The sequence below is a fragment of the Ascaphus truei genome, chromosome 1, assembly GCF_040206685.1.
Source record: "Ascaphus truei isolate aAscTru1 chromosome 1, aAscTru1.hap1, whole genome shotgun sequence".
NCBI lineage: Eukaryota > Metazoa > Chordata > Amphibia > Anura > Ascaphidae > Ascaphus > Ascaphus truei.
Window position 1 is genome coordinate 446,781,844 of NC_134483.1, and position 25,079 is coordinate 446,806,922.

Here is a 25,079-nt window from a genome sequence, read left to right on the forward strand (position 1 = left end):
GCTTGACCCTTTGCAATCTGGTCTCCTTAATGGGATCAGCTGTCTAGCTGGTCAATACTGCAATCTGATGTATACTCCATCCCACAATGAGTAGTCACTTTACCTTTCCCTCTAGATTGTATGCTTTCATGAGTAGGGTTCTCTTTGAATCTGTTTGTGCATATTTGTCCATATTTACATTTGTATGTAACTCTGTTTATGTAATTCTCAAATCACTATACCCCATACCACCACACTGTGGAATATGTAGATGCTTAACAAAAAAAAATAATATATAATAAAAGTTAAACCTTTTTTATACATGCAGTTCTACTGGAAATTGGCATCAAATTCCAGTTACAGCATTTAGATAGCACAGCATGGACACCAAACACCTCCAGCAGCATTGACAAAAACCTTCAAAACGTTGAAACGGGCCAAATTGGTAACATTTACTTATTTTACTTTTAAGAGGAAATTAAAAAAGCAAAAATAATTTAACATGCCATCTATATTTACTTTTAGTATTAGACTCCCCTGGTAGAAAATGATTTAAATTACCTTTTGTTCACATTACATTACTAGTTAATGCTGTGTACTGTACAGTATAAGAAAGCCCCTTTACATTATGTGTGATTAACTTTCACACCAATGCCATGTATTTCTCTAAATAATTCTTGCTGCTACACATTTCTTGAAAAAGAAAGATTTTTTTTCTTTATCATTTTTGGTTTGTTGAATTATTTTTATAGTCCCTATAGAATAGTTTTTGTTAATGCTTTGTGCTGTGTTTTATGTAGTGATATCGTTTCACTGTCTCATCATGCTTAGAAACTGGTGTTAGGGTACTTTACGATACATAGCCTATAAAGATAGGTGTATTACAATGTTACTATGGATTTTCTTGTACCTAACAACATACATATATTTGTATTTTTAATAAATGTGCATGTATTTTATCTTTGTTTACATTTGCGGACCTTACCTTCGCTAAATGACCAAACACTTTAAATGTTCTGGCTAGGCGCCAGCTGGTGTGTTCTATTATTGTATCATGGGTCTTGTCCAATGGAATGGGCAGAGGAAGAATATATATTGAGCTGACAAACAGTTCTATAATACAGAGCTGTCAGCAACACAGGTTCTGAGTACAAAACGTCTTGAGACAGCGACGAAGCAATTGAAACATGAAGCTGTATCTTTCCTGTGCTATGCTTATCTACATGATCGTAACAGGTACTTGTGACAGGGCTGCTTATACTATTGTTTAAGTTAAATGCATGTTTGCTTTTTGGCATCAAGTGCACCACCTTTCTTTCTTTCTGTTTTGCTTTTTACTGGGTCCAGCGATCTTCTTTGTTTCCTTTATCTGAAACTTTACTAACCTTTAATGTGGTGTCCTGAGGTCAGTCAGTATAATGCAGGTATAGTTAATGTTAAACACAGTTTGATGTTACACAGCCATGGGCAGTCTCTGTTAAAAAGGAAAAGGGTGTTTTCTTCCTGCATACCATTCAGGGTAGATTATACCATGGTATGGGGGGGGTTAAAGTAAGTGATACTGAATGTCATTTATTTTGCAGAGTAAAGACATGCATGGGATGTTTGTGAAAGGTACTGTTTTTTAGGGCTTGGTATAGAAAATTGTATGTTGTGTGAAGTGTATTATGTTTGCTAATTGTGTAAGTTTTGGGTGACAACTCCCCTGTGTGGTTTACTTTATTTGGTTTTGTCCTAATTAACCAGTAATAAAAGGGAGGGGGTTTCTTTCCCTGGGTTCTCTTTCAGCACGCCTTATTGTTGCTATGCGATATGAGGGTGTCTGGGGAACTTCAGTGAAAGGATGCAAACTTTCTAATGCAGATATTGCTGGCTACGCTGTGGCTGGAGACATCACACTAGGGGAACTGGTTCTTGTACACCTGAGTGTGGAATACCTAATAAAAAGAAGGTTCAGAGAACAGCAAAAGCCTCTTTCATTCTTCCCAGGGTCTGATGCAGCTGCTTCTTTAAATAAAAAGGCTGGGACTCAGTATGTGAAAGGTTAACAACATTGATGCAAAGTAAAAAGTTGAAGGGCAAACTAGTATAATATATAGTCTGATTGGAATGGAGGGGAGATAACATATTAATCAGATTGAAGATTTGTTTTCTGAAAACAGAATAAAATAAATAAATAATCAGGACAACATTTTTTATAGCTGTTTTCTTTTCACTTTACTACATTTAGTTTCTCAAATCAACAATAGTGTTTTATTTTATTTAGGTACAGTAATGATCAAAAAATGTACCGATAAGATTTGACTTTTCCTGTTTTGTGTTATACTGTGGGTGTCTAGAATAGAATATGCCTTCTTTTCAGATGTATGTTCTTTAACATTAATTACCTGCAAATATCATACAGGTCATGTAAAATTTAAAATTACATTACAAGTTATTGCCAAATTTATTTTGACCTAAAGCTGATTAGATTTGTTATTGTGTTTGGTTTCTTTTTTAAGTGGACATTTGAACACCACTAACATTGCAAAAGTACTACAGAATTTTATGCTCATACTTGCCATTCGCAGATATATGCTACACAATACAAGGGGATATATACAGTAATGTCTATTTTACCCCACTTCAGATCAGATATAGTAGCTGTTGTAATTATGGACTCCCATACTATATATCTGCAGAAACAGAAAGGGAAACCTTTGAAGTAGGGGTATCTGAATAAATAAATATTCACCATCTACTTAGGAACAAAAAAAACATGTTTGAGTGTAGTTTAATATAAATGTTTCTTTACATTTTTTAATTGGAACACTGATTGGCTTTAAAGTGATGTTTATTTAATTGGAATATACATTACAAATTATAGTGCATTGTTAAATGGGTATTTAGCAGCCTTTGAAAACAAATCGAATTGTTAAAAGTATTTTCTGACCAAAAACTTGTGATTAAAATCTCAAAATCCTTAAGGAGATAATTGAAACAAGCGCTTGGTTTGGCTTCTTACACAACTAATTTTGACAGATTTATTATAAATCATTCTTTCTGGTAATGCACAGGTTATTAAGAATTTATATTAGTGTTAGGTACCCTTGAGATGTGGTCTGCCGTATAGTGGCTCAAGGGCTTACAACACTTTGGCCAAAATGTTAAACTAAAAGACCATTTTATTCAAAAGATATTTATACATATATATTTAGGCACTGTACCGTGTATACGTTTCACTGGATGTGCACTGAGCTCTGTCTGTGTTTCATGTTCTGTCTCTGGTTTTAAATATATATTGCCATGCTCAGTAGCACTCCTCTGTGACACTTACATGCTTATATATATGTTGTGGTTATTTTGGGGGTTCAATATGAGCTTGTAGGTGTCCTGTATTTTACAATTCTTGTTCAGCTGGTCTTAGCTGATTGGAGGGTGGCTCCTCCTGTTCTGTCTCTGGTTTTAAATACATACAGTAGTTACATAGTATAAGAGGTTGAAAAAGACACGACCATCAAGTTCAATCAATGCTAAATGTAGTTATTGTTAAATGATTAGATCATTAAATTATATAGGGATTCATGTGAAAATATTATCTCTGAGTGTAGTTGGCCCCCCAAAAACTGTATATTAAATAAAAATCTGTTGCATCATAGCAGGTTATTTATTAAACCACAATAGTGCCAATCTGGGCACTATTGCAACAGAACATACATTGACTTCAATGGGAGTTTCCTTGAGATAGTTCATCTTACATTATTAACCCCCAAATAGTTAATTGGGTTTAGTGTTTGTGCAACACAAAACAAAAACACTAGCACTTAATATGATCTATGACAACAACTTGCTTTTTTTTATTGGGTTATGCCAGTACTCTATGAGTGGTGCTTAACAGAGCTAAAATACAGAAGAGGAAGATGAAGAGGAGCAGCTTGCTTGATGTAAGATTGTCTTTATTCGGTGTAATAGCATTTAAATAATAGAAAAGGTCAAAACATACAACCCATTGTTTTTTTATCAAATTGTGTCTCTAATTTCCTTTCTAGTAACATGGTCTGTTCCTGAAATTGAAGGTGCAGATCCTGTAAGTATAAATATTTGTTTCTTTAATTTACATATTTCATACTGTATAAATAAAATCCGAGTAAAGTAATCTTTCAGCAGCTTGTTTGTCATTCTTGATTAAGATTCTTAACAAGCTCACCAAGATATTTATATATATATATATAATGTAATGTAATGTAACAGTGTTTCCCCCAACCAATGGGAGATCCCCCTGTTACCAGGTGTATGGCACACAGGATGCAGAGTTGTCCGCCGATGGTTGTGTGGACTGCAGGACAGGCTTCTGGGGTATATACCTGACATTTACTCCATGTTACAGAGTGCCTCCTTCTGCTGTAGGCTTTAGATGTATGGAAGCAATCTCCCACAGTAGAAACAGTTTCCTCTCCCACCAGAAAGATTACAGATCAGGCGGGAGGGATAGATAACTGGAACCAGTTTTATTCTTCTGCAACCACAGTATCAAGGCAGCCCTGCCGAATACAGCCACTGATCTGAGCTCCAAACTTAGGATGGTCCCTTGACCTCCACTATGGGTCAAGGGCCCCCGCAGCAGTCCCTGCTTTTCCCTAGCGCTGTAGCAGGACCAGGGGAAAACATAATCACTCACTCCCCCTTAGGGAAGAGGACCAGGGCTTGCCAGTGCACAGCAGCCCTGTATGATACCTTGTCTCTCTCAACGTTAGCGACACTAATGAATTTGGGGTTACAACTTTCTTAAGAACAGTAGGGGGAAGGTACTTGGTCAACCAGAGTAGCTTAAATATATATATATATATATGCCTTAGACTGCTTACTCCGCGACTGGTTCCAGTGTTGGTAACACATGCTCGCTTATGTCTGATTTGATGTACGCAGAATATTTACCTTTTTATTACATATTTTTACTAAAATTGAATACACTATGAGCGTTGTGCACTGTTTTTTGTCATCTGTTTCTTGTAGCCTTGTGGGTTGCTCAGCCATCCTTGTTCTACAGCTGCAAACGCTCTCTTTATATATCCTTATTTAAGGTCATGTACTTATCTTTATTCATGTACACAGGCTTATTTATATTATTAAGGTTGGGTGTTTTATATCATATTTGATTACCCTTTGATATTTATTTGGGTTGCCCACTTTTTAGGACCACTTAAGTAGCGCACTATATACTTGTTTTTCCTTTGTATCATGGAATTTTACATGACTGCACTTAGTAAACGGACAGGTTTGTGTTGATCAGGAGATGTAGAGTTAAATATTAGTTAAATACAAATATAGTATAGCTTGTATTATTTTGCAAATATATCCAAGGTTAGTCCTAATAATCCCTAGAATGACAAACTATTCTAGGTCCTGGAAATCTCACATCAAATCATTCACAGCTTCCTTCTGGACAATGTATGTAAGAGGTTGCTTATCCAAGGTGTAAAATGTTTCCTTTTTATAGGCAGGATGCACCACATCACCAAGCAAATAGTAATGGATCTGTTGCACTCAAATAAATATTATTACTCAAACATATGTGTTCCTTTATTTAGCAGAAATGCAGTACGCGCACATTTACTGGGGGCCATTACCCCTTCATTAAGTACACATACTGTACAGTAGTGATACATCACTATGATGAGCTTAAAGCATATTTGTCCAGTAGAAATTGTATACCTGAATGGTTGCCATACCTGCTTTTTAGAATTATTAGATTTCAAGTTAAATCCAACTCTAGTTCTCAGATTCTAGGAAATCCAAGTCTAGGTCTCATGGACATAAAGGACAACAAAATGTGCACCACCTACGTGTTTCATGCCACAAGATCGCTTTATCAAAGTGTAGACCTTGATTAAGCACTTTGTACCACGAAATTCGTAGGTGGAACGCATTTTGTTGTCATTATGTCCATGAGACTTCAATACATTTTTTGCTTCGGGGCCCCCTTGTGATGTTTTGCTTTGGATAAAGATCTGTTTTTTTACCCTTTTACTCTGGATCTTCTTTGCTAAGGATCAGCACATATGGGACTGGCTAGGACTCATGGAGGATGGAAGGTTTAACCAAGGCAGGTTTAAAAGTACTGGCTTTGGGCATTTAATATCATCTTGTCCTGCTCTCTGACAATTCTTGAACTTCTTTATGAAAGCCATTATTGTGAGTTCAGTGGTTGTCTCACTAGGCTAAGAAATCTCTATTATTGTGTCAACACGTGAAAGTTTCTAATCATATGCCTCACAACCCAATTAAAAGCCACCCAGATTGCATATAAAAGCTCCTATCTGCATTTTATGCTTATGAGTACTCTTTAGCTGAGCACCATTTTTGATTCTGGACTCTATATTCCTTAGTTTTGTGACTGTTACAATAAATATTTATATTTTGTAGTTACCTTTTAGATAAGGCTATAACTTGCCTTTGGTATTCATAAAGCTGAAAAAAGTGTATACCTGCTTCTATGTTACATGTATATCCTTTTTCATCAAGTATCCGTTTTGAAACCAAAATATTAAATATGTTACAGATGTAACAGCCATTAAAGCTCCCAGTGGTGAACTGCAGTGGGAGTAAGGGGTGAGGGGGGTGAGGGGGACAATGCGGAGTGAGAGAAGATACCATTGTAAAGTGAATCGCCTTGTCTAAAAAAAGGGACAAGGCTAGCACACACCACTGGGTGCAATAATGTCTGCTACATGTGTACTTTAACATAAAGAATGGATTGATGTATAAAGATCCCACATAATTACATGAGAAATAATAGGCTGGATTTACTAAGCTGCTTGGCCTTTATCTTCACAAGGTGATATATCTGATAAAACACTTGAGATACCTTGGAAATATGCACACAAAAATATAAAGTATTCAAATAATTAAAATGTATATATTTATGAGGTAACTCACCACATGGAGCATAGATTACTTTATTTGGGGGTACAGGTGTAGCAGACACCAGATACCACAATGTAACATGTCTAAGGATGAGCAAACTAACCAGTGAGAGAACTCTTGCTTCATCGTAGAATCAAACCAAGGTATGGTGCAATGAAGGGATAAGAATATTCTGGACACAAAAAGAGAGTGATTGAACAGCCACAAAAACACAACTAAGCAGGAATATTTTATTATAGAATAAATATTATGCTGCTCTTCATTCGAACTTTTAAGCTCAGACTAAATTAATGCTCAAATGCTTACAAGTATTGCCAAGCTAGAAGTCAATAAAGCAACATAGTAATATAGTTTAGTGCAGGCCTGCCCGACTCGTAAAGTGAGAAGGGCCAAACTGCTCCAAGGAAAAAAATTTGGGCCGCACGGGTTTCATCGTCATCGTCATCGTCATCGTCATCATCATCACCTATCATCATCATCATCATCCCCCTCCCCTCAATATGACACTCTTTCCCCCTCCCCTCAATATGACACTCTCTCCCCCTCCCCTCAATATGACACTCTCTCCCCCTCCTCTCAATATGACACTCTCTCCCCCTCCTCTCAATATGACACTCTCTCCCCCTCCCCTCAATATGACACTCTCTCCCCCTCCCCTCAATATGACACTCTCTCCCCCTCCTCTCAATATGACACTCTCTCCCCCCCTGCACCTCAGATCACTTCCCCCCTGCACCTCACATGTCAGCAGCCCCCCCCCACACATATCAGCAGCCCACCCCCTCACATGTCAGCAGCCCACCCCCCTCTCACGTGTCAGCAGCCCACCCCCCTCTCACGTGTCAGCAGCCCACCCCCCCTCACATGTCAGCAGCCCACCCCCCCTCACATGTCAGCAGCCCACCCACCCCTCACATGTCAGCAGCACATCCCCCCCTCATGTCAGCAGCCCACCCCCCCTCATGTCACCCCCCACGAGCCCGTTTTTCACACACACATACGCACACGCACACACACACACACACACACACACACACACACACACACACACACACACACACACACACACACACACACACACACACACACACACACACACACACACACCTCTTAGATCAGCACATCCTCTCCCCGGTACTAAGCCCCGCCCCCGGCATGCTCTGACCTCCAACCCGCCCCCTGGCATCCTGCTATTGAAAAAAAAAATACTCATGGCTGCCGCATGCTAGTCCTTGCTGCTGCTGCTGCCCCCGCGCACCGCAAAACCCGGGGGCGGAGAGGGAGGGAGAGGGGTGTGGGTGGGATGAATCGCCGCCATTTTTTTAAACTTTTTTTAAAACATTTTTTTTTATTTAATTAACTGGCGCCCGGCCGGAGTCATCGCGGGCCACACAGAGAGGCCAGGCGGGACGCATGCGGCCCGCGGGCCGTATGTTGTGCAGGCCTGGTTTAGTGTGTGTTTCTGTTAGTTGATTCTATTTAGGTATATACACAGTAGAGTACAATTTATGCTTAAAACATTGAATAGTATCGGGGGGCGTGGCTTGGAGCTCAGGCAAGATGGACGTGTAGTGCTTAAGCTCCTGGATAGCAAAACCACAAGCTTTATCCATCACAGGGCATCGTCGCTCTAATTACCAAAAAAGACACAGATTTAGAGTGTAGTAGAGCTGGGGATCACCACAAACTGAGACTTGATCAAATCGGACTATATTTGGGGAAATTACCCACTTATGGGGCCTAGATGGTGTGGCTGCATGTAAACCTACTGTAGGCCGAAGAGACACGAGGCCCTGCAGTATCAAACGGATAAACAGGCACTCAATAAAACCATAAAATCAGGCACTCACACACAGATGCAAAATACAACATATTTGACTTTATCACAGAACAGAAAAGTATAAGAACAGAGCTGAAAAAACGTGAGTTGGATTCTGCCCTCTCCTCTTGAGACCCTGGAGAATACACAGGCGAGCTGACTCGCAGATCTGTCCCCCCAACCCCCCTTTAAACAATTAAATTGGAACCTGGTCTGCCTCCCACTCCTGCCAACCCAAATTAGGAAAATCTCTCTTCCTGGACACCCCTCCTCCCACGGGTCTCGGCTGTAGCAGAGCTGTCAACTGCCAAGCCTGTCTCCCTATTCCCGAGCGCTACACACCCCTGTCACTCGGCGCCATTCCACCTAGGGGGCTCACGGGTGCTGCGAGCTGTACCCACACCTGAGCCTCAGTCCCCCGGGGCCTGATCGCCCTTCCTCACGAGTGCTGCAGCCTGTCCCCCGCCTGAGCATATCTCCCCCTGCGCGCTCTGGAGGAAGAAGTGAGGGAGTAGCGGGACATGGCACCCAAAATGGCTGCCATTGCTCTGTGAGGGAGAGAGAGCTGAGTACCGGTCATACCTTCCCCCGGCCAGCGGTCCGTCAGAACGCGCCTTCCTGCTCCGTGGTCCTGCGCTCCCCCCCCCCCGCCTCCTGCCGTCCCTACTGGGGTCTGAGACTACCTGTGGGGTCTGCGGGGGTGGCGGAGGGCTCGGGTGCGACTGGAGGCTAATTAACATGGCCGCCATGGCTCTGTAGCTGCACGCAGCCCTTACCTCTCCCGGCCGGCAGAAAATCTGACCAGCGCGCCTTCCTGCTATTCCCCCCGGCCTCCCTGTGCTGCCATCGATCTGCCTGCACTGTTGTGGTGCGGAGGGGGGCTGAGAACAGCTGCTACAGCTGCTACAGCAGGATCGGAGCTGCCTGGATCTCTGCGTTCCAGCCTGCGTGTCGGCGAAATCCAAGATGGCCGCCGCAGGTTGGATTTAAAGGTATATCTCCCCCCAGGCACATAAATAAATAAAAAACACCAAAACACAAAAACTAACCAGCCTGAGTAACACACAAGCATATGCACCACAGAAAAGCTGAAAAACAGGGCTCTGAGTTGTATTCCAACACACTCTCTCCCCAGCCCTAATCTTCACAATAAAAAAAAAAAGGAAAAAATATATATATATACAGCCACTGTGCAGAAAAACCTCCCCTGACGTTGGAGCTCCCCAATGCTTGGCTACCTACGATTAAAAAATAAAGAAATGAAGGCGCATGCGCGAAGGCTAAGGGAATGGATGCGTGAGTGAAGAGCTCCTTCCCCCTCGCCAGACTAGAAGCATTTAAAGTGCACTAAAACTAGCGTGAACACCACAAAACGGGATTAAATCACGATAGGAGCATACAGAGATGCAAGCCAAAACAAAATCGGGCAAAACCAAGGCAGTTCTCACTACCTACTTTAATAAAACTGATCCGGCCCGCACCCACAGAATGGGACCCTCACCACCGCATGTCACTTCTGATTCTGAGGATGATCCGCCTATGGAACAATCAGAACTCCGGTCCACGGAAGCTATGACACGCAGGATCATGAGAGAGTTCTGTGATGAACTAAAATCTCACTTACACTCTGAACTCTCTGATCTTCGCAGAGACATTGCCGGAATTGGCGCCAGAACCGACGAAGTAGAGACGCGGCTAGATTCAACGATCAAAGCGGTCCGCAAAACTGAAAAAGTGACCACAAACTTGCAGGCACAAATAAATGAACTTGCGCTTAAACAAGAAGATGCCGAAAACCGCGATCGGCGCAACAACATCAGGGTGAGAGGAGTCCCTGAGGAGATCGCTGATCCGGAGGAGTTCCTCACAAAATGGCTGACAAGCCTGTTCCCCGACAGGCCTGAAGCGGATCTCCATCTTGACAGATGTCACAGGGCCCTCAGGTCCAAGCCCCAGCCAAACGATCCCCCGAGAGACATCATCGCAAGGCTACACTTTTTTAGAATTAAAGAAGCAGTCTGCCAAATCGCACGCGCAAAGGGATCCGTGGAGTTTGAGGGGATCAAACTCCTGATTTTCCAGGACCTCTCACCGACTACCCTGCTTAAGCGCAAAGCCATTGGCCCGGTCACCAGACTCCTCCGAGACAAGGGGATCAGGTACCGGTGGGTATTCCCCTTCGGTCTCCAGGTCCTAAAGAATGGAGCCGCACACATACTACGCTCCCCTGAAGACCAAGACCGCTTTCTAGTGAAGCTGGGCCTCAAGGAACAAATTACGCACCTGCAAGTCGCAGAAACAGCCTCCCCGGAGCCGGGCTGGAACCGAGTGACTCGCCAACGCAGCAAGTCACGGGATATGGCCCTTAACTGAGGTCCGGCAACAACCAGTTGAGCCTTAAAGCGGCACGACCACTGGACTGCTCGTTTGTCCATCCACGTTGTCCATAAAGTTGGGACCTTCAAAAGTTTGGTTTGAGACGGCGGCCATCTTGCTACCCCCGCGGAAGCGCTCTGCACTCGGAGGCGGCCAGCAGCCATCTTGAAGGGTCCATGCAGCACTGCAGAAGAGGGAGACACAGATGACGGGGGCGCCCCCCACTCCCTACAGGGGGCACACTAAAGAGTCCCGATATATGCGGTTGACGCATCTGGCGGCCGCTTCTCCCCCCATATCCACGCCCAACTCACCCCTCGGTGTGGACAGCTGATCCTGCGGCGTCATGGAGGCGTCATCACAAAGGACTTCCCGTTAGTCCTGGGGGGAATGTGCACACCCATGGGCATAGTGGCACAGAACACCCAATGTGATGAGGGGGGTGGGTCAGTGTTTATCGGAGGGGGTTGGGTGGGGTGGGGGCGACGGGACACGGGGCATGACCGCCACTATATAGAAAGAGAGTCATGGTTCGCCCCCTCCCCCCCCCTGCCGCCTGTATTATATATATATTGTGCGATACCTGGGGAAGACAAGCAAGGGAGGGACTGTGAGCTAGAGGTGCTAACTAGTGATCTCCACATTATCAATGCCCTTCTTAGCATCGTAAGAGCACTGATCCCACAGCTGAGACCCCCCTAGTATAAATCCCTCCCTATGAGGAACTACTCTCCTGACAGGTAGCCGTCCCCTTAATGCAGACATCCACCATAGCGTCCGCCTGGCTGGTCTCTGGGTTACCTTATCCCCATATAAAAAATAAAATAAAAATAATGGGGAAAAAAAAAAAAAAAAAAAATTGTTGTTATGCAAAGTTCACGCTAGTTGTATTTTCATCCACAAAAGTCGAGGGGGAGTCTTCTCCCTTCCCTGGCTATCGTCATGAAGCCGACATGGCATGTCCTAGCTTATTATAGGACAAGCCACAAAGTCCTCTGGGAGGAGCATGCCCCAAACTCCAGGGGCAACTGCACAGGCTGTGCAGATAATTGCTGGCAATTTGCCCTCCCAAAGGCAAGAGATCCACAAGAGTCTTTGACCCTTATTGGTTCTCCACTGTTGTTTATGTTACTAATGTTTTTTGTCTCCTTTCCTCCCCCTCCCCTCCCCACCGGAATGCCGCGACATCTGTCCGAGATCAATGACCGCCTCTGCAACACACTCGCTCCAAAGACACTGGATGTACAGGTACCACACCCCACCACTCTGTATAACACACAGATCCCACTTACACTAGCCCTCCAATACATCTTACCATGGGGCTGACTATATTATCTCACAATGTAAAAGGCCTCAATAGCCCAAGCAAGAGAAAGGTAGCTTGTACTGACTATCAAAGAAAGCAGGCGGACATTATCCTAATCCAGGAAACACACTTTAGCTCTAAGAACACTCCAAAATACCTGGACAAACACTTCCGACAATTCTATACCTCCTCGTCTACTACAAAAAAACGAGGAGTAGCCATCATCTTTCACAATAAATGCCCTTTCCATCTAGAGAAAACCCTCAAAGATAAGGAAGGCAGATACCTAATCCTAATAGGCACCCTAAATAATCAACCACTAACATTGGCAACACTGTATGCCCCCAATATCCAAGAGCCACAATTCTTCACGACCTTTTTCAACAAACTACATACAACTGCCAAGGGTCCCATAATTGTAGCAGGAGACTTTAACCTAGCTCTAAATCCCAAGCTCGATAGGTCACATCAAACTCAGCGTTACCCAAAGGCTATCCCAAAGGCCCTACGTAGGGGTCTAGCAAAAAACCAACTGCTAGACATATGGCGGGAACAACACCCCCACGACAGGGATTATACCTTCTTCTCCCACCCGCATTCAACTTATAGCAGAATCGATTACTTCTTTATCTCTAGCAGACTGGTCCCGCAGATCTCCCATACAGGGATCCATGATATTTCATGGTCAGATCATGCGCCTATAGAGCTACGGTGCACCCAGCTAATTCTGGACAGACCTAGAGCAAACTGGAAACTTAATGAAGCCCTATTAAAGAACCCTTTCACCGCTCAATTAGTGGCCAACGAAATAGAGCAATTTTTCCAACTGAACGATGGTTCAGTAGACTCCTATCTATCCCTATGGGAGGCTCATAAAGCCACGCTCAGGGGCACACTTATTAGTATAGCGTCTAGAAAAAAGAGAGAACGTGAATACAAGTTAAATTTACTACAACCTAAATTGAAAACCCTAGAAGACAAACATAAACAATCCAATAACCCCAACCTACTCAAACCAATAAGAGATGCCAAAATAGAAATAAATCTTCTATTAACATCCCAGGCTGATATGTCCCTGAATTGGTCAAAGAGGAAATTTTTCGATAAAGCAAATAAGCCAGATACTATGCTCGCCAACAAACTGAGAGACAGACCCCCTAATTATAGTATACAAGCCATTAAAAGATCCTCGGGCTCTATCTCTGGCAATCCATCTGTAATTGTTGAAGAATTCAAGTCATTCTATGAGAAACTATATAATGGGGATAAAATAGTACATAACCAAAATACCGAACGATCTCGTGAGTCATTTCTCTCGAGTTCAAAACTACCAAAGCTGACGGTTGAGGAGAGAGGGCGACTGAGTCTCGACTTTACCATAGAAGAGCTAGATCTAGTTATAGACAACCTTAAGACCTCGAAGGCCCCGGGTCCAGATGGCTTCTCGGGCCTCTATTATAAAAAATTCAGCAAAATTTTGGCCCCATACCTGCTCAAAATGTTCAACGCGGTTTTGGCAGGACAACCCTTCCCCGAAAACATGCTCCAAGCGTCAATCTCCGTAATTCATAAATCTGGCAAAGACCCATTAGATTGTAAAAGTTATAGACCTATCTCGCTTATCAACACGGACATTAAAATCTATGCTAAATTGATTGCCAATAGATTAAGTCAGATCCTACCTAGACTAATACACCCAGATCAAGTCGGATTCATTAAAGATAGACAAGCGGGAGATAATATCCGTCGAATCGTTGATCTGCTAGAAGTAGCCAAATCGCAAAAAGTAAAAATTATGGTGTTAAGTCTAGATGCAGAAAAGGCCTTTGATAGGATCGACTGGGCATACTTAAAAGCTACACTTGGAGCATTTGGTTTCGAGAATAAATTAATATCAGCTATTATGGCGCTGTACTCTGGTCCGACAGCCAAAGTGATGCACCAAGGCTACCCCTCGGACATATTTAAGATCAAGAGTGGCACGAGACAGGGTTGCCCCCTCTCGCCCTTACTCTTTGCCATGTGCATGGAACCGTTAGCGGCACATGTGAGAGAGAATCCGGATATTTCCGGTCTCAAATTAGATAATCAATCCCACAAAATAGCCCTCTATGCTGACGATGTGCTAATGGTCTTGTCTAAACCACTCACCTCCCTCCCTAACCTCTTCAGCCTATTAGATAAGTTCAACAAAATTTCAGGATTTAAAATAAACCAGTCAAAGTCAGAAGCCCTGAACGTTACCATTCCAAAACCAGAAGAAAAACTGATCTCTTTAAACTTCAACTTTCGCTGGCAACCTAAGGCAATTAAATACTTAGGGGTATTTATTACAAGTGAATATAAATCAATTTATAAAGCAAACTATCCCAAATTAATTAAAGCACTGAAGGAGGATATAAGAAGGTGGGCGAAATTCAATATCTCTTGGATAGGAAAAATATATAGCATAAAAATGAATGTTCTCCCACGCATCTTATACTTATTCCAAACCCTCCCAGTACCGTTAAATTTGAAGGAAATTAGAGATCTACAATCCGCCATTTTTACATTTATTTGGGGAGGCAAAAAGCCTAGAATAAATAGTCAGACCCTAATGAAACACCCAACAGAAGGGGGCTTAGCAGTACCTTGCTTAATTTCATACTATCGAGCGGCCCAATTATGTCAACTCTCCCAATGGCAAACAAACCCTGATTTGAAGCGATGGGTCGCATTGGAAAGCAAAGCCTGTTCCCCATTGGAACTAAGCAACCTATTATGGACTCCAAAAATAGCAAGAAAATCCGCTATACTTCAGCCGCTATCCTCAATGACCAACTCATTAGCAATCTGGGATGTTACCAAATTTCGATGCGGACTTACGTCCAAAAAATCCCTGATGACAACCCTATGGGGTAACCCACACTTTGCTCCGGGTATGCCTAGCGCTAACTTTCAAATTTGGAAACAGCATAATATTATGAGATTACAAGATCTGGTGGTGGACAACAAACTCATATCATTTGCACAAATTAGAGAAGAGAAAAATATCCCACAATCAGAATTCTATAGATACCTCCAGATCAGAGCCTTTTACAACAACTCAACCCCATATCCACCATTGACAACTTTCGAAAAGCTCTGTCTGAATGAGACTAATACGAAGGGACTCACATCGCAGATGTATAGAGAAGTGATCGGTTCTGGAATTAAAGTCACCCATAAACTAGGCTACATGCTAAAATGGGAAACAGACTTAGGGGAGACCCTAGATTTAGACGAGTGGACACAAATAGCAACAACAGCTGCTAAGAGCTCGATTTGCACAACATTAAAGGAGAACGCATATAAGGTCCTAATGAGGTGGTACCTCACCCCGCTTAGAATATCCAAATTTGTACACGGTAGTTCTCCGCTCTGTCCTAGACAGTGTGGAGAACCCGCTGATCTGTTACATATGCTGTGGTCCTGCCCCCGGCTGAGTCCACTATGGAAAAAAATCATCAATTGGCTTCAGAGGCTTTTAGGCCTCGACATCCCATTTGACCCCGGGCTCTTCCTTTTGGGAAGAGCACGACAGGGCTTCTCAAAGGCAACTCTTAAACTAATAGCTCATTTTGCTACAGCCGTGCGGTGCGAGATCGCAGCATTATGGAAACAAAGTGAAATTCCTGTTATCCCCAAAATTCGGAACAAAATTTGGTTCATATGCCAGATGGAAAAATTGACAAGTTTAGTCAATGACACTGGCGAAAATTTCCTAAAAGTCTGGACGCCTTGGCTGGCCCAGACAGACATCCCTGGGGTGGAGAGTTCCACCGTTTTGCTTTAATAGTAGCTAGATGCGTTCTCCGGTGATGGAGTAGCCCACCCAGCAGCAACAAATTAAACTAGACATCGGTCTCGGAGGCGATGAGCAGAGTCGCGGCATCCCGTCCTCCCTCCCCCTCCCACCCTCTTCCCCTCCCCCCCCCCACCTAACTTTACTTTATGATTATTTATTATTTAAGATTATGTCAATACTTATAACTATGTTTTGATGACAATGTTTGCGCTCAGCTGTTATACATAAGAGATATGAATAATGCATGTCACAGTACTGGAAATAAAATGTATATATGCTGTATTTTCACAAAAATAAAAAATACAAGTTAAAAAAAAAAACATTGAATAGTATCACAGATGAAGCCAGATTCAAGGTGTCAAATGCACCATTGAAAATTCATCACTTGCCCCTATACATTAGGATCCAGTGTCCGGTATGAAAGTTTTTTTGCCACATATGAAGGGAAAGGAATGCAAGCTTTCTCCCTTCAGCTTTTGTGTCATCATAGATTTTGAAATCAATGCCTTTTTAGTATGATTTTAAATAGGGGCCCATGTGTAATTTTAAAGTCTCATTTATTAGTTTTTCATGTGTCTTTTTATTACTCTTATGACCTCCCATTTTTTTATAATGCTATTTATTATAATGCTATCTTATACTTCTTGTATTTTACCTATATAGATTGTTACGTTTTCATATAAAATTAGGATTTTTTATGTTTTTTTTCTGGTGTTAATACTATTTCTCGCTATTGTAGAACTTATCATCCATCATCACTATTGATTAATGTGTGTTATTATTTATTTATTTCCTGTTCTCATTTCACTTATACCCATATATTTACCCTTTGAATGTTCACTAATGTACTTAGTCTTAATGCTTATATTTTATGTTAATCTAATATTCTTGTCGGTGGGCACTTTGAACTGCCTTCAGACCTCTGCGCGCCTGTCAAACCATAACGCAGGTGTCCTAAGGCGAGGTCAGGGAGACCAGAAACCTCATGTGGAGCAGAAGGGTACAAACAAAAACAAAATTATTAGTAATAGTCAGCATGGATTTATGAAGGATAGATCATGCCAAACTAACCTTATTTGTTTCTTTGAGGAGGTAAGTAGGAATTTAGACCAGGGTAATGCAGTTGATGTGGTCTACTTAGATTTTGCAAAAGAAAAGGATAATCCAAGGATTGGAGCGGAGCACAGCTGAGAAAAATGGGGCTAACACCAGCAAAAAAACGATAAATGATCATGGTATAAAGAGAACATTAGGTGAACACTCTGATGTGTTTCAGGCAAACGCCCTTTATCAAAGAGAGAGAGACTCTTTGATAAAGGGCGTTTGCCTGAAACACGTCAGAGTGTTCATCTGATGTTCTCATTATACCATGATCATTACAATATAACTTTTTAATCGTTTTTTGCTGGTGTTAGCCCCATTTTTCTCAGCTGTGCTCCGCTCCAATCCTTGGATTTTCCTTTTCTACTACTGACTGGCGTGATGCACGCAAAAGGGATAAGCTGACATTCATGTGAGTAGTATATTTCCTCCATTATTCGGTTGGGGAGAAGCTGACCACTATCAGTGCGATTCTAGAGGATTATTGTCTAGTGGAGCACTCTTACTGGATTATCATTCATCATCACAGTTATTTGTCTCCATATATACCCCTCATATGATATATACATGCACTGGTTCTAACAATCTCACCAGGCTTAACTAGAGCTTATCCAACACACAACCATGTGCTTTATTAAGGACTTTATTTGAAATATATGTTTCTTTTGTGTATTGAGCACCGTTATTTGGAACTTGTTTCTATTTACTTACCTTAGATTTTGCAAAGGCTTTTGATACGGTTCCACACAAGAGGTTGGTGAACAAAATAAATCAAATTGGACTCAGTCAAAATATATGAACCTGGATTGAAAACTGGTTGAAGGACAGACAACAGAGGGTTGCCATAAATTGAACTTGTTCAGGTTGGGCTAAGGTCGTGAGGGGAGTACCTCAGGGATCGGTACTGGGACCACTGCTTTTTAACTTGTTAATTAATAACCTTGAGGTTGGCATCGAGAGCAATGTCTCCATCTTTGTTGATGATACTAAATTGTGTAAGGTAGAAGAATCAGAGTAGGGTGTAATTTCTCTCCTGAAGGATTTGGAGAGACTGGAAACTTGGGCAGGTAAATGGCAGATGAGGTTTAATACAGATAAATGTAAGGTTATGCATTTAGGAAGCAATAATAAACAGGCGACTTAAAAATTAAATGGGGATAAATTGGGGGAATCCTTGATGGAGAAGAATTTAAGAGTGCTTGTAAAAATCAGGCTTAGAAATAGTGCCCAAAGTCATGTAGTAGCTGCAAAGGCAAACAAGATCTTATCATGCATTAAACAGGCAATGGATGGAAGGCCTAAACACGGAGGGTGACCGGGAACCCCCATGGACACTTATTTCTTAGTATGCTAGCTGGTAGTATTTGACTAGGACCTCAGTGGTATAAGTACTATTTTTTGGGTTAGCTTCACTGCAATTGGTGTAAATCTCTTTTATGCCTTTTAAGTGTGAGAGCCACCACAATGAATTAAAATCTGCCACACAAATAAAAAACATAAAAAATTGAAAATCAATTAAAATAAAAGAGTGCATCAAGCACAATAGTAAAAGTCTCTCACAATTCAACATGGATACACATGTAAATATTAGTTAGCAATCTGGGAACTTTAAAAATCAATGTTAATGAATTAAGTAAAAAAAACAGCCATATGACAGATATTTCTGTCCTAGAATCAGACCTTCAGGAGCACAAAGGAATCTGAAACCACAGCTGCATTCAATCTTAACCCCTTCAGTCTACATCTGAGTTTCCCCAAAGGTGGACAGCCTTTGGTGCAGCTAAAGGGTGTGAGCCGTTTGTTGCCATTTGCTGATGTTTAATGATGTTGTTCCATTTCAATCTTAAACTCACAAGCAGTTTTATTCCCTGTACCCAATTTTAACAACTTTAACTGTCCATGAAATATCTGTAAATTGACTGTATAATCTCTGGTCATTTAATGTAACCATGTACAGTATGGTTATCATAACTCTGTTCCCAGGACATACTTGAAAACGAGAGGTACCTTTCAATGTATTACTTCCTGTTAAAACATTGTATAAATAAATTCATCAGGTCTGATTCTAAGACCAAAACATAGTTAGTATGGCTGTTTATTTACTGAATTCATTCAAATAGTTTTTTAAAGTGCCCAGATTGCATGCTGATATTTACCTACAGTATCAGTGACAGAACAGCCACAAAAAACAACTAAGCAGGAATATTTTATTATAATTTACATATTACTCTACTCTTCATTAGTACTTTTAAGTTTGGACTAAATTAATGCTCAAATGCATATTAGTATTGCCAGGCTAGAAGTAAATAGAGTAACATATTAATCTAGTTTAGTGTCTGGCTTTATTAGTTCATTCTATTTAGGTATACAACCTTTATAGTACAATTAATGCTAAAAACATTGATCCATATCACAGATGAATATAGATGCAAGGTGTCTAATGCACCATTGAATATGCATCACTTGCCCCTCTGCATTAGGATCCAGTGTCCGCTATGAAAGTTGTTTTGCCCTAGTTAAAGGGAAGGGAATACAATTTTTCTCCCTTCAGCTTTTGTGACATCTTAGTTGTTTAATATGAGTAAAGGCTACGTTTTACGTATAGATTATTGACTTTTGTTACGGGAGACCAGACTGTTTACATCGGAATTCCAATCTCTAGACAGAACAAGAGGGTTAAATAAGCAAGGTTTAATTCAGTAGAAGCAATCAGGGAGCAACACAGATGCTAGACATGGTTACAATTTACCAAGACATGGGTCACAGGGTTTCATAGCTTACTAGGAAATGCCAGAACTATTTTACCCCAGATGTCTCCACAATCTGTCAATCACATAGATGCCCGGTCTCCATCCAGAAATGTGAAAGTCTGGGTGCCTATCAAGAAAGACAGTAATTGTGACTCAAATCAGAGCTCAAGGGTTAGATCGATCCAGACCAATTAGTAGTGGGGGAGGATTAGGTTTGTACTTGCCATGTTAAAATAAATTACCAGATTATAATGGGCATGATAATATACTATAAATAGTAAATGAGAAATATATGGTTCTTTTTGTTTAATTTATGTACTGTAAGTAATAGAGAAATGTTGTTATTATTTTTCATTTTTATGAATGTCTGAATTTTGTAAAATCTTTCAATAATTTCAGTATTTTACATCTGTTTTACCACAGCCAAACTGTGATACGTATAATACAAGGTCAGGATGCCCAAGAAATTTTGCTTTTCTTTGTGGCACAGATGGAGTAACATACGCAAATGAATGCGTGCTCTGTCATATCATAAGGTACAGCTAAGCTTTTTTTATTCCTGAAATCTACTGTACCCTTCTTCAGCCATAGATTAGTTGTATCATTTTCATTGCAATGAATCCAATTTTAAATACAGTGTACCTTTCTAAGTGTACTCTTCAGAGCCATGAGATTCCAAATCCTTAATTATTTACTTTACAATTGCTCGGATACACTTGAACTAAAATATTCAGTTACTGTAAGTGTTTCACTTATTATTTTAATGCACATTTTCGGGTAGTATTTTAGGAGGAGTGTATTGTAAAAACAGTAGTGTAGGTAACATTACATGCCATTCTCATGCACTTTATAAATAAACAAACAATAGTAATACTTTATATTAAATTACACTAAACTGTACCTCCTTGCAGCTGAATTACTTAACACTAAGCAAGTATCAACATTTAGAAAAAAAAGAGAATACTATACAGTATGCTAACATGCTTTAAGATTAGTCCTTCCAATATAAAACAGGCAAACACTTACGGGTTAGGGTCATATTCTACAGTATCTTATCCAAAAAGGCACATTTGGCAGCTTGTTTAAAGAAAATCCAAGAGTAATGAAACACAAAGGGGCCTATGCAGAGAGCAGCGCTATTTCGAAATTCGCCATTTTTTGGAGAAAATCGCGCAGAAAGCAGCAGAAAATGGCGAGTTCCGAAAAACGCGCCAATTTTTCTTTTCTAGTTATAAAACTCGCCTCGCGGCTGGCGAGAACCTCAATCTCGACAGTTTTAAAAATATCCGTATGCAGAGAGGCGCGAACGGCATCTAGCGGCTGTTCGCGCCAATAAAATGGCGCGATTGTCTCAGTTTTAACTCGCCAGAGAAAACTGCCGCTCGCGGCCATTGCAAAGGGAAAAAAAAGCCGCGAATTTGTTTTAACACATTTCTGAAGCGCGCATCTCGCCAATTTAAACTTGCCACACGCATCCATGTTAAACATAGCAGAATTCGCACTTTTCTGCATATGGAGATTAAGGGGCCTATGCAGAGAGCAGCGAATTTTAAAATTGGCGAATTTATTAAAAAGTAGCTTTTTTGGAGAGTTTTAATCTCCATATGCAGAAAAGTGCGAATTCTGCTATGTTTAACATGGATGCGTGTGGCGAGTTTAAATTGGCGAGATGCGCGCTTCAGAAATGTATTAAAACAAATTCGTGGCTTTTTTTTCCCCTTTGCAATGGCCGCGAGCAGCAGTTTTTTCTGGCGAGTTAAAACTGAGACAATCGCGCCATTTTATTGGCGCGAACAGCCGCTAGATGCCGTTCGCGCCTCTCTGCATACGGATATTTTTAAAACTGGCGAGATTGAGGTTCTCGCCAGCCGCGAGGCGAGTTTTATAACTAGAAAAGAAAAATTGGCGCGTTTTTCGGTACTCGCCATTTTCTGCTGCTTTCTGCGCGATTTTCTCCAAAAAATGGCGATTTTCGAAATAGCGCTGCTCTCTGCATAAGCCCCTAAAACTCTCCAAAAAAGCTACTTTTTAATAAATTCGCCAATTTTAAAATTCGCTGCTCTCTGCATAGGCCCCTAAGTCTTGAGCTAGAAGCATATTCTTATTGCAATCACAAATAATACATGTCCGTGTTTTCAGTATTGTGGAGTAATAAGGTTACAGTCCAGGTGCAGAGTGAGTAGAGGTAATTGTTTTGTCTGGTGACAGTGTGCCCTCTAATGTATAATTTATGAAACTGGTAATTCAATAATATATTCAAAGTCACTGAGGTTTAATCAAACACTGTGCCTAGGAGAAGGGGAAGGAGATGTACTTTTGAGAAGTTGGGACACAGTACAAGTTGGATACAGGACATCCCAAACAACTCTCTCCACTATAGTTGATATCCCCCTTTGAACCAGACTTATGTAAAACAGTTCATGAACAAAATAAGACTAAGCAGTCAGCTTATATTTTATTTATTTATTTATAAAATATTTTACCAGGAAGTAATACATTGAGAGTTACCTCTCGTTTTCAAGTATGTCCTGGGCACAGAGAAAAACAAATAATACATGGTTACAAGTACAGTTACATAAATGAACAAGGTATACATTATATACAAGACATTGCATGCACAGTTAAAGAAAATATATATTATGAGCGTATGAAACAGTTACAGACCAGGTTAAAATGTGAGACAGCCATATCACCTTGTGAAACTTTGTACTCACTGCACCGATGATTGGACAAGCTCCATGGGCGTGTGTGTGTCTCCAGAAAAGCAGCAAAGATTGATGACCTGGATGGTAGGAACAAGGAGAGCACCGCTCTGAGAGAAAAAACAACGGTGAACCAGACAGGAATTGCTGATAAAAAGTTAGGTGTATTCTCAATAAGGAGTCACTCACAATATTGCTGTCGCACAAAGAAAGTCCTCTAATGCTTTTCACAATAAAGCATGTGTGAAATGCATTAGAGGACTTCGTTTGTGCCACAGAAATGTTGCGAGTGATTCCATTTTGAGAATAAACTTACTTTTTTATCAGCAATTCCTGTCTGGTTCGACGTTGGTTTTTCTCGCAGAGCGATGCTCTCCTTGTTCCTGCCATCCAGGTCATCAATCTTTGTTTAATGAAACAACTGAAAAACTACTGAAGCCCTCTAAATTTTATATTAATTAAAGAAATAACTGACGTAGCCCACAAACCAAAAATTTCAATGTATTTGTGCACGATTTTGCTAAACTCTCTCTTCACCCTGTATTCTATTTACTCTGATAACAGTTTACCGGGTAAAAAAACCTCAAAATGATCAGATTTCTTTTTACTTGGTGAAATAAGCACAAACATAGTTACATAATGTGATACAAGAGGCAAAATTAACTGAGACTGTGGTCTGGAAACCTAACCAATTATACAGAGTGTTGACTCCTAGTTAACCAAAATATATTACTCATCTTGACCTTGGTTTTACCAGTTTCCCAGCTCTGTCCTATCCGTATCACCTTAGTTTTACATTCCAATCGTCCTACTGAAATATATTGCAGATGTGAGGGACCCTATAAAAAAAGTGTAAACTCTCCTGCAACTTTCTAATACTGAGCCAAAGCATTCACTGCAATAATAAAGAATAGCACCATAGATATAAGTAAGATATTGATAATGCGCTCAGTCCGTTATCACTCCTATACACAAAGAGTACTTACAATGTTTCATCATATTAAAGCAACAATAGCTTCCAGAAGCAAATATGAATTATCACACATTTAGTTGTTCATTTTACAACTAGCAGAGAATTACCAAAATTGCAAGAACTTACAAGCATTTCAGTTATATTGAATACTTTTTAACCCACAAATGAACACCATTTACGTAAGGGGGCAATGGGGGGCATTTTGTAATATGGATCTGACCAGGTGGCTGGTTCTGTACCCCCATTAAATATATTTAATTTTTACTTTTTAAAGAAAGTTTCATTTTAAATATAAACCAAACAAATCTATTAATGTTATTATAATAACTAAACTTCTATTAAATTCAGTACAACTTAAACGTATAACTTAACCCTATCAACTTATTACTCCCACCTTAATTTGTTCTCTCAGTGTCCATTATCAGTACTGTGCGTTGGTGACAATCCTGCTGTTTCTATCCTCTGCCTCGGTCCATATACTGTCAGTCATTCTTCCTCTGTGCACAGGGCTCTTTGTCTCTCTTTATTGTTCATTCTTGATAGTTTTAGTTGTTTAGCCTTTTTAATCTTCATCATCCAACTTTTATTTGTATACTGTTATTATTCTCCTCGCTGATGCTCTCTCACTCTGTCTGACCTTTCCCATCAACTGACAATCTCCACATTCAAATTCCAACAATCACTTTTCTGCTGCCAACTACCATAGAACCCCGCACTGGCGGTACAGCTGCAGGTTCCATGTGCAGCAGCTCAGCGCTTGCAAAGTCTATTACAGTAGCTTTCAATACTTGCTTATTTGAAGGTTGTAAGTTTGACCCCCCTAAGGCTGTGCTTATAGTGCCAGCGACGGTGACATAAATGGCGACAGCGTGCACTTATAGTAGGCACGACGCGACGGCTTGGTCGCGATCGCTGGAAGTCACTTCAATTTGATTTGTCCAGCGGCTGCAGCGTGACATCAGCATTGCCGTCACGTTGCTGTCGCCAGCACTATAAGTGCAGCCTTGCACAAGTTGTTTGCTTAGTGACCATGTACATTTTTATACTATGACTTCTTTGTAGTACTTTTTGAAGTAGGAGTGTTTTAAAGAAAATGCAGGTACAAAATGGCTAACATTCTAACACCTTTTTTTTATTATTTACAGAGACAGTGGGCAGGATATTCAGATTGAATCGGCGGGCGAATGCTGATGCAGTGGATTCAATCTGTGAAGAAATCAAGATGTTGACCCTTTTCAGATAATGCTCATCTCAGATAACTGCTTAGATATTAGCTAAAAAATATTAATTTCTTGTTGGCATTTCGATTGACAAACATAATAAAATATGCAGATATAAAACTAA

At 40.8% G+C, this 25,079-nt stretch overlaps 1 protein-coding gene and 1 long non-coding RNA gene across 3 annotated transcripts in view; one reads left to right on the forward strand and one right to left on the reverse strand.

Moving 5' to 3' along the window:
* Positions 1–24,367, reverse strand: part of LOC142471727 (uncharacterized) — a 74,443-nt gene extending 50,076 nt beyond the window's left edge. Inside the window, exon 1 of the long non-coding RNA XR_012789543.1 lies at positions 24,130–24,367. This is a non-coding gene — a long non-coding RNA (uncharacterized LOC142471727). The remainder of the gene's footprint in view (positions 1–24,129) is intronic.
* On the forward strand, positions 1,101–25,079 carry LOC142471706 (trypsin inhibitor ClTI-1-like). Of its 2 annotated transcripts, XM_075578276.1 has the most exons (4): positions 1,101–1,215; positions 4,008–4,045; positions 20,484–20,596; positions 24,881–25,079. In XM_075578276.1, the coding sequence occupies exons 1-4, from the start codon at positions 1,167–1,169 to the stop codon at positions 24,924–24,926; spliced, it is 246 nt and encodes an 81-aa protein (XP_075434391.1). In that variant the 5' UTR covers positions 1,101–1,166; the 3' UTR covers positions 24,927–25,079. The 2 variants fall into 2 exon arrangements, 1 of the variants encoding a protein (XP_075434391.1); XR_012789542.1 differs by lacking the exon at positions 20,484–20,596 and having other exon boundaries at positions 1,114–1,215.

Bases quoted from the DNA above. Each gene is read 5' to 3' on its own strand.
- LOC142471706 (XM_075578276.1), top strand. From the start codon at position 1,167: ATGAAGCTGTATCTTTCCTGTGCTATGCTTATCTACATGATCGTAACA. The intron at 4,046-20,483 runs GTAAGTATAAAT...GTTTTACCACAG, and splicing joins AAATTGAAGGTGCAGATCCT to CCAAACTGTGATACGTATAA. The intron at 20,597-24,880 runs GTACAGCTAAGC...TATTATTTACAG, and splicing joins GTGCTCTGTCATATCATAAG to AGACAGTGGGCAGGATATTC.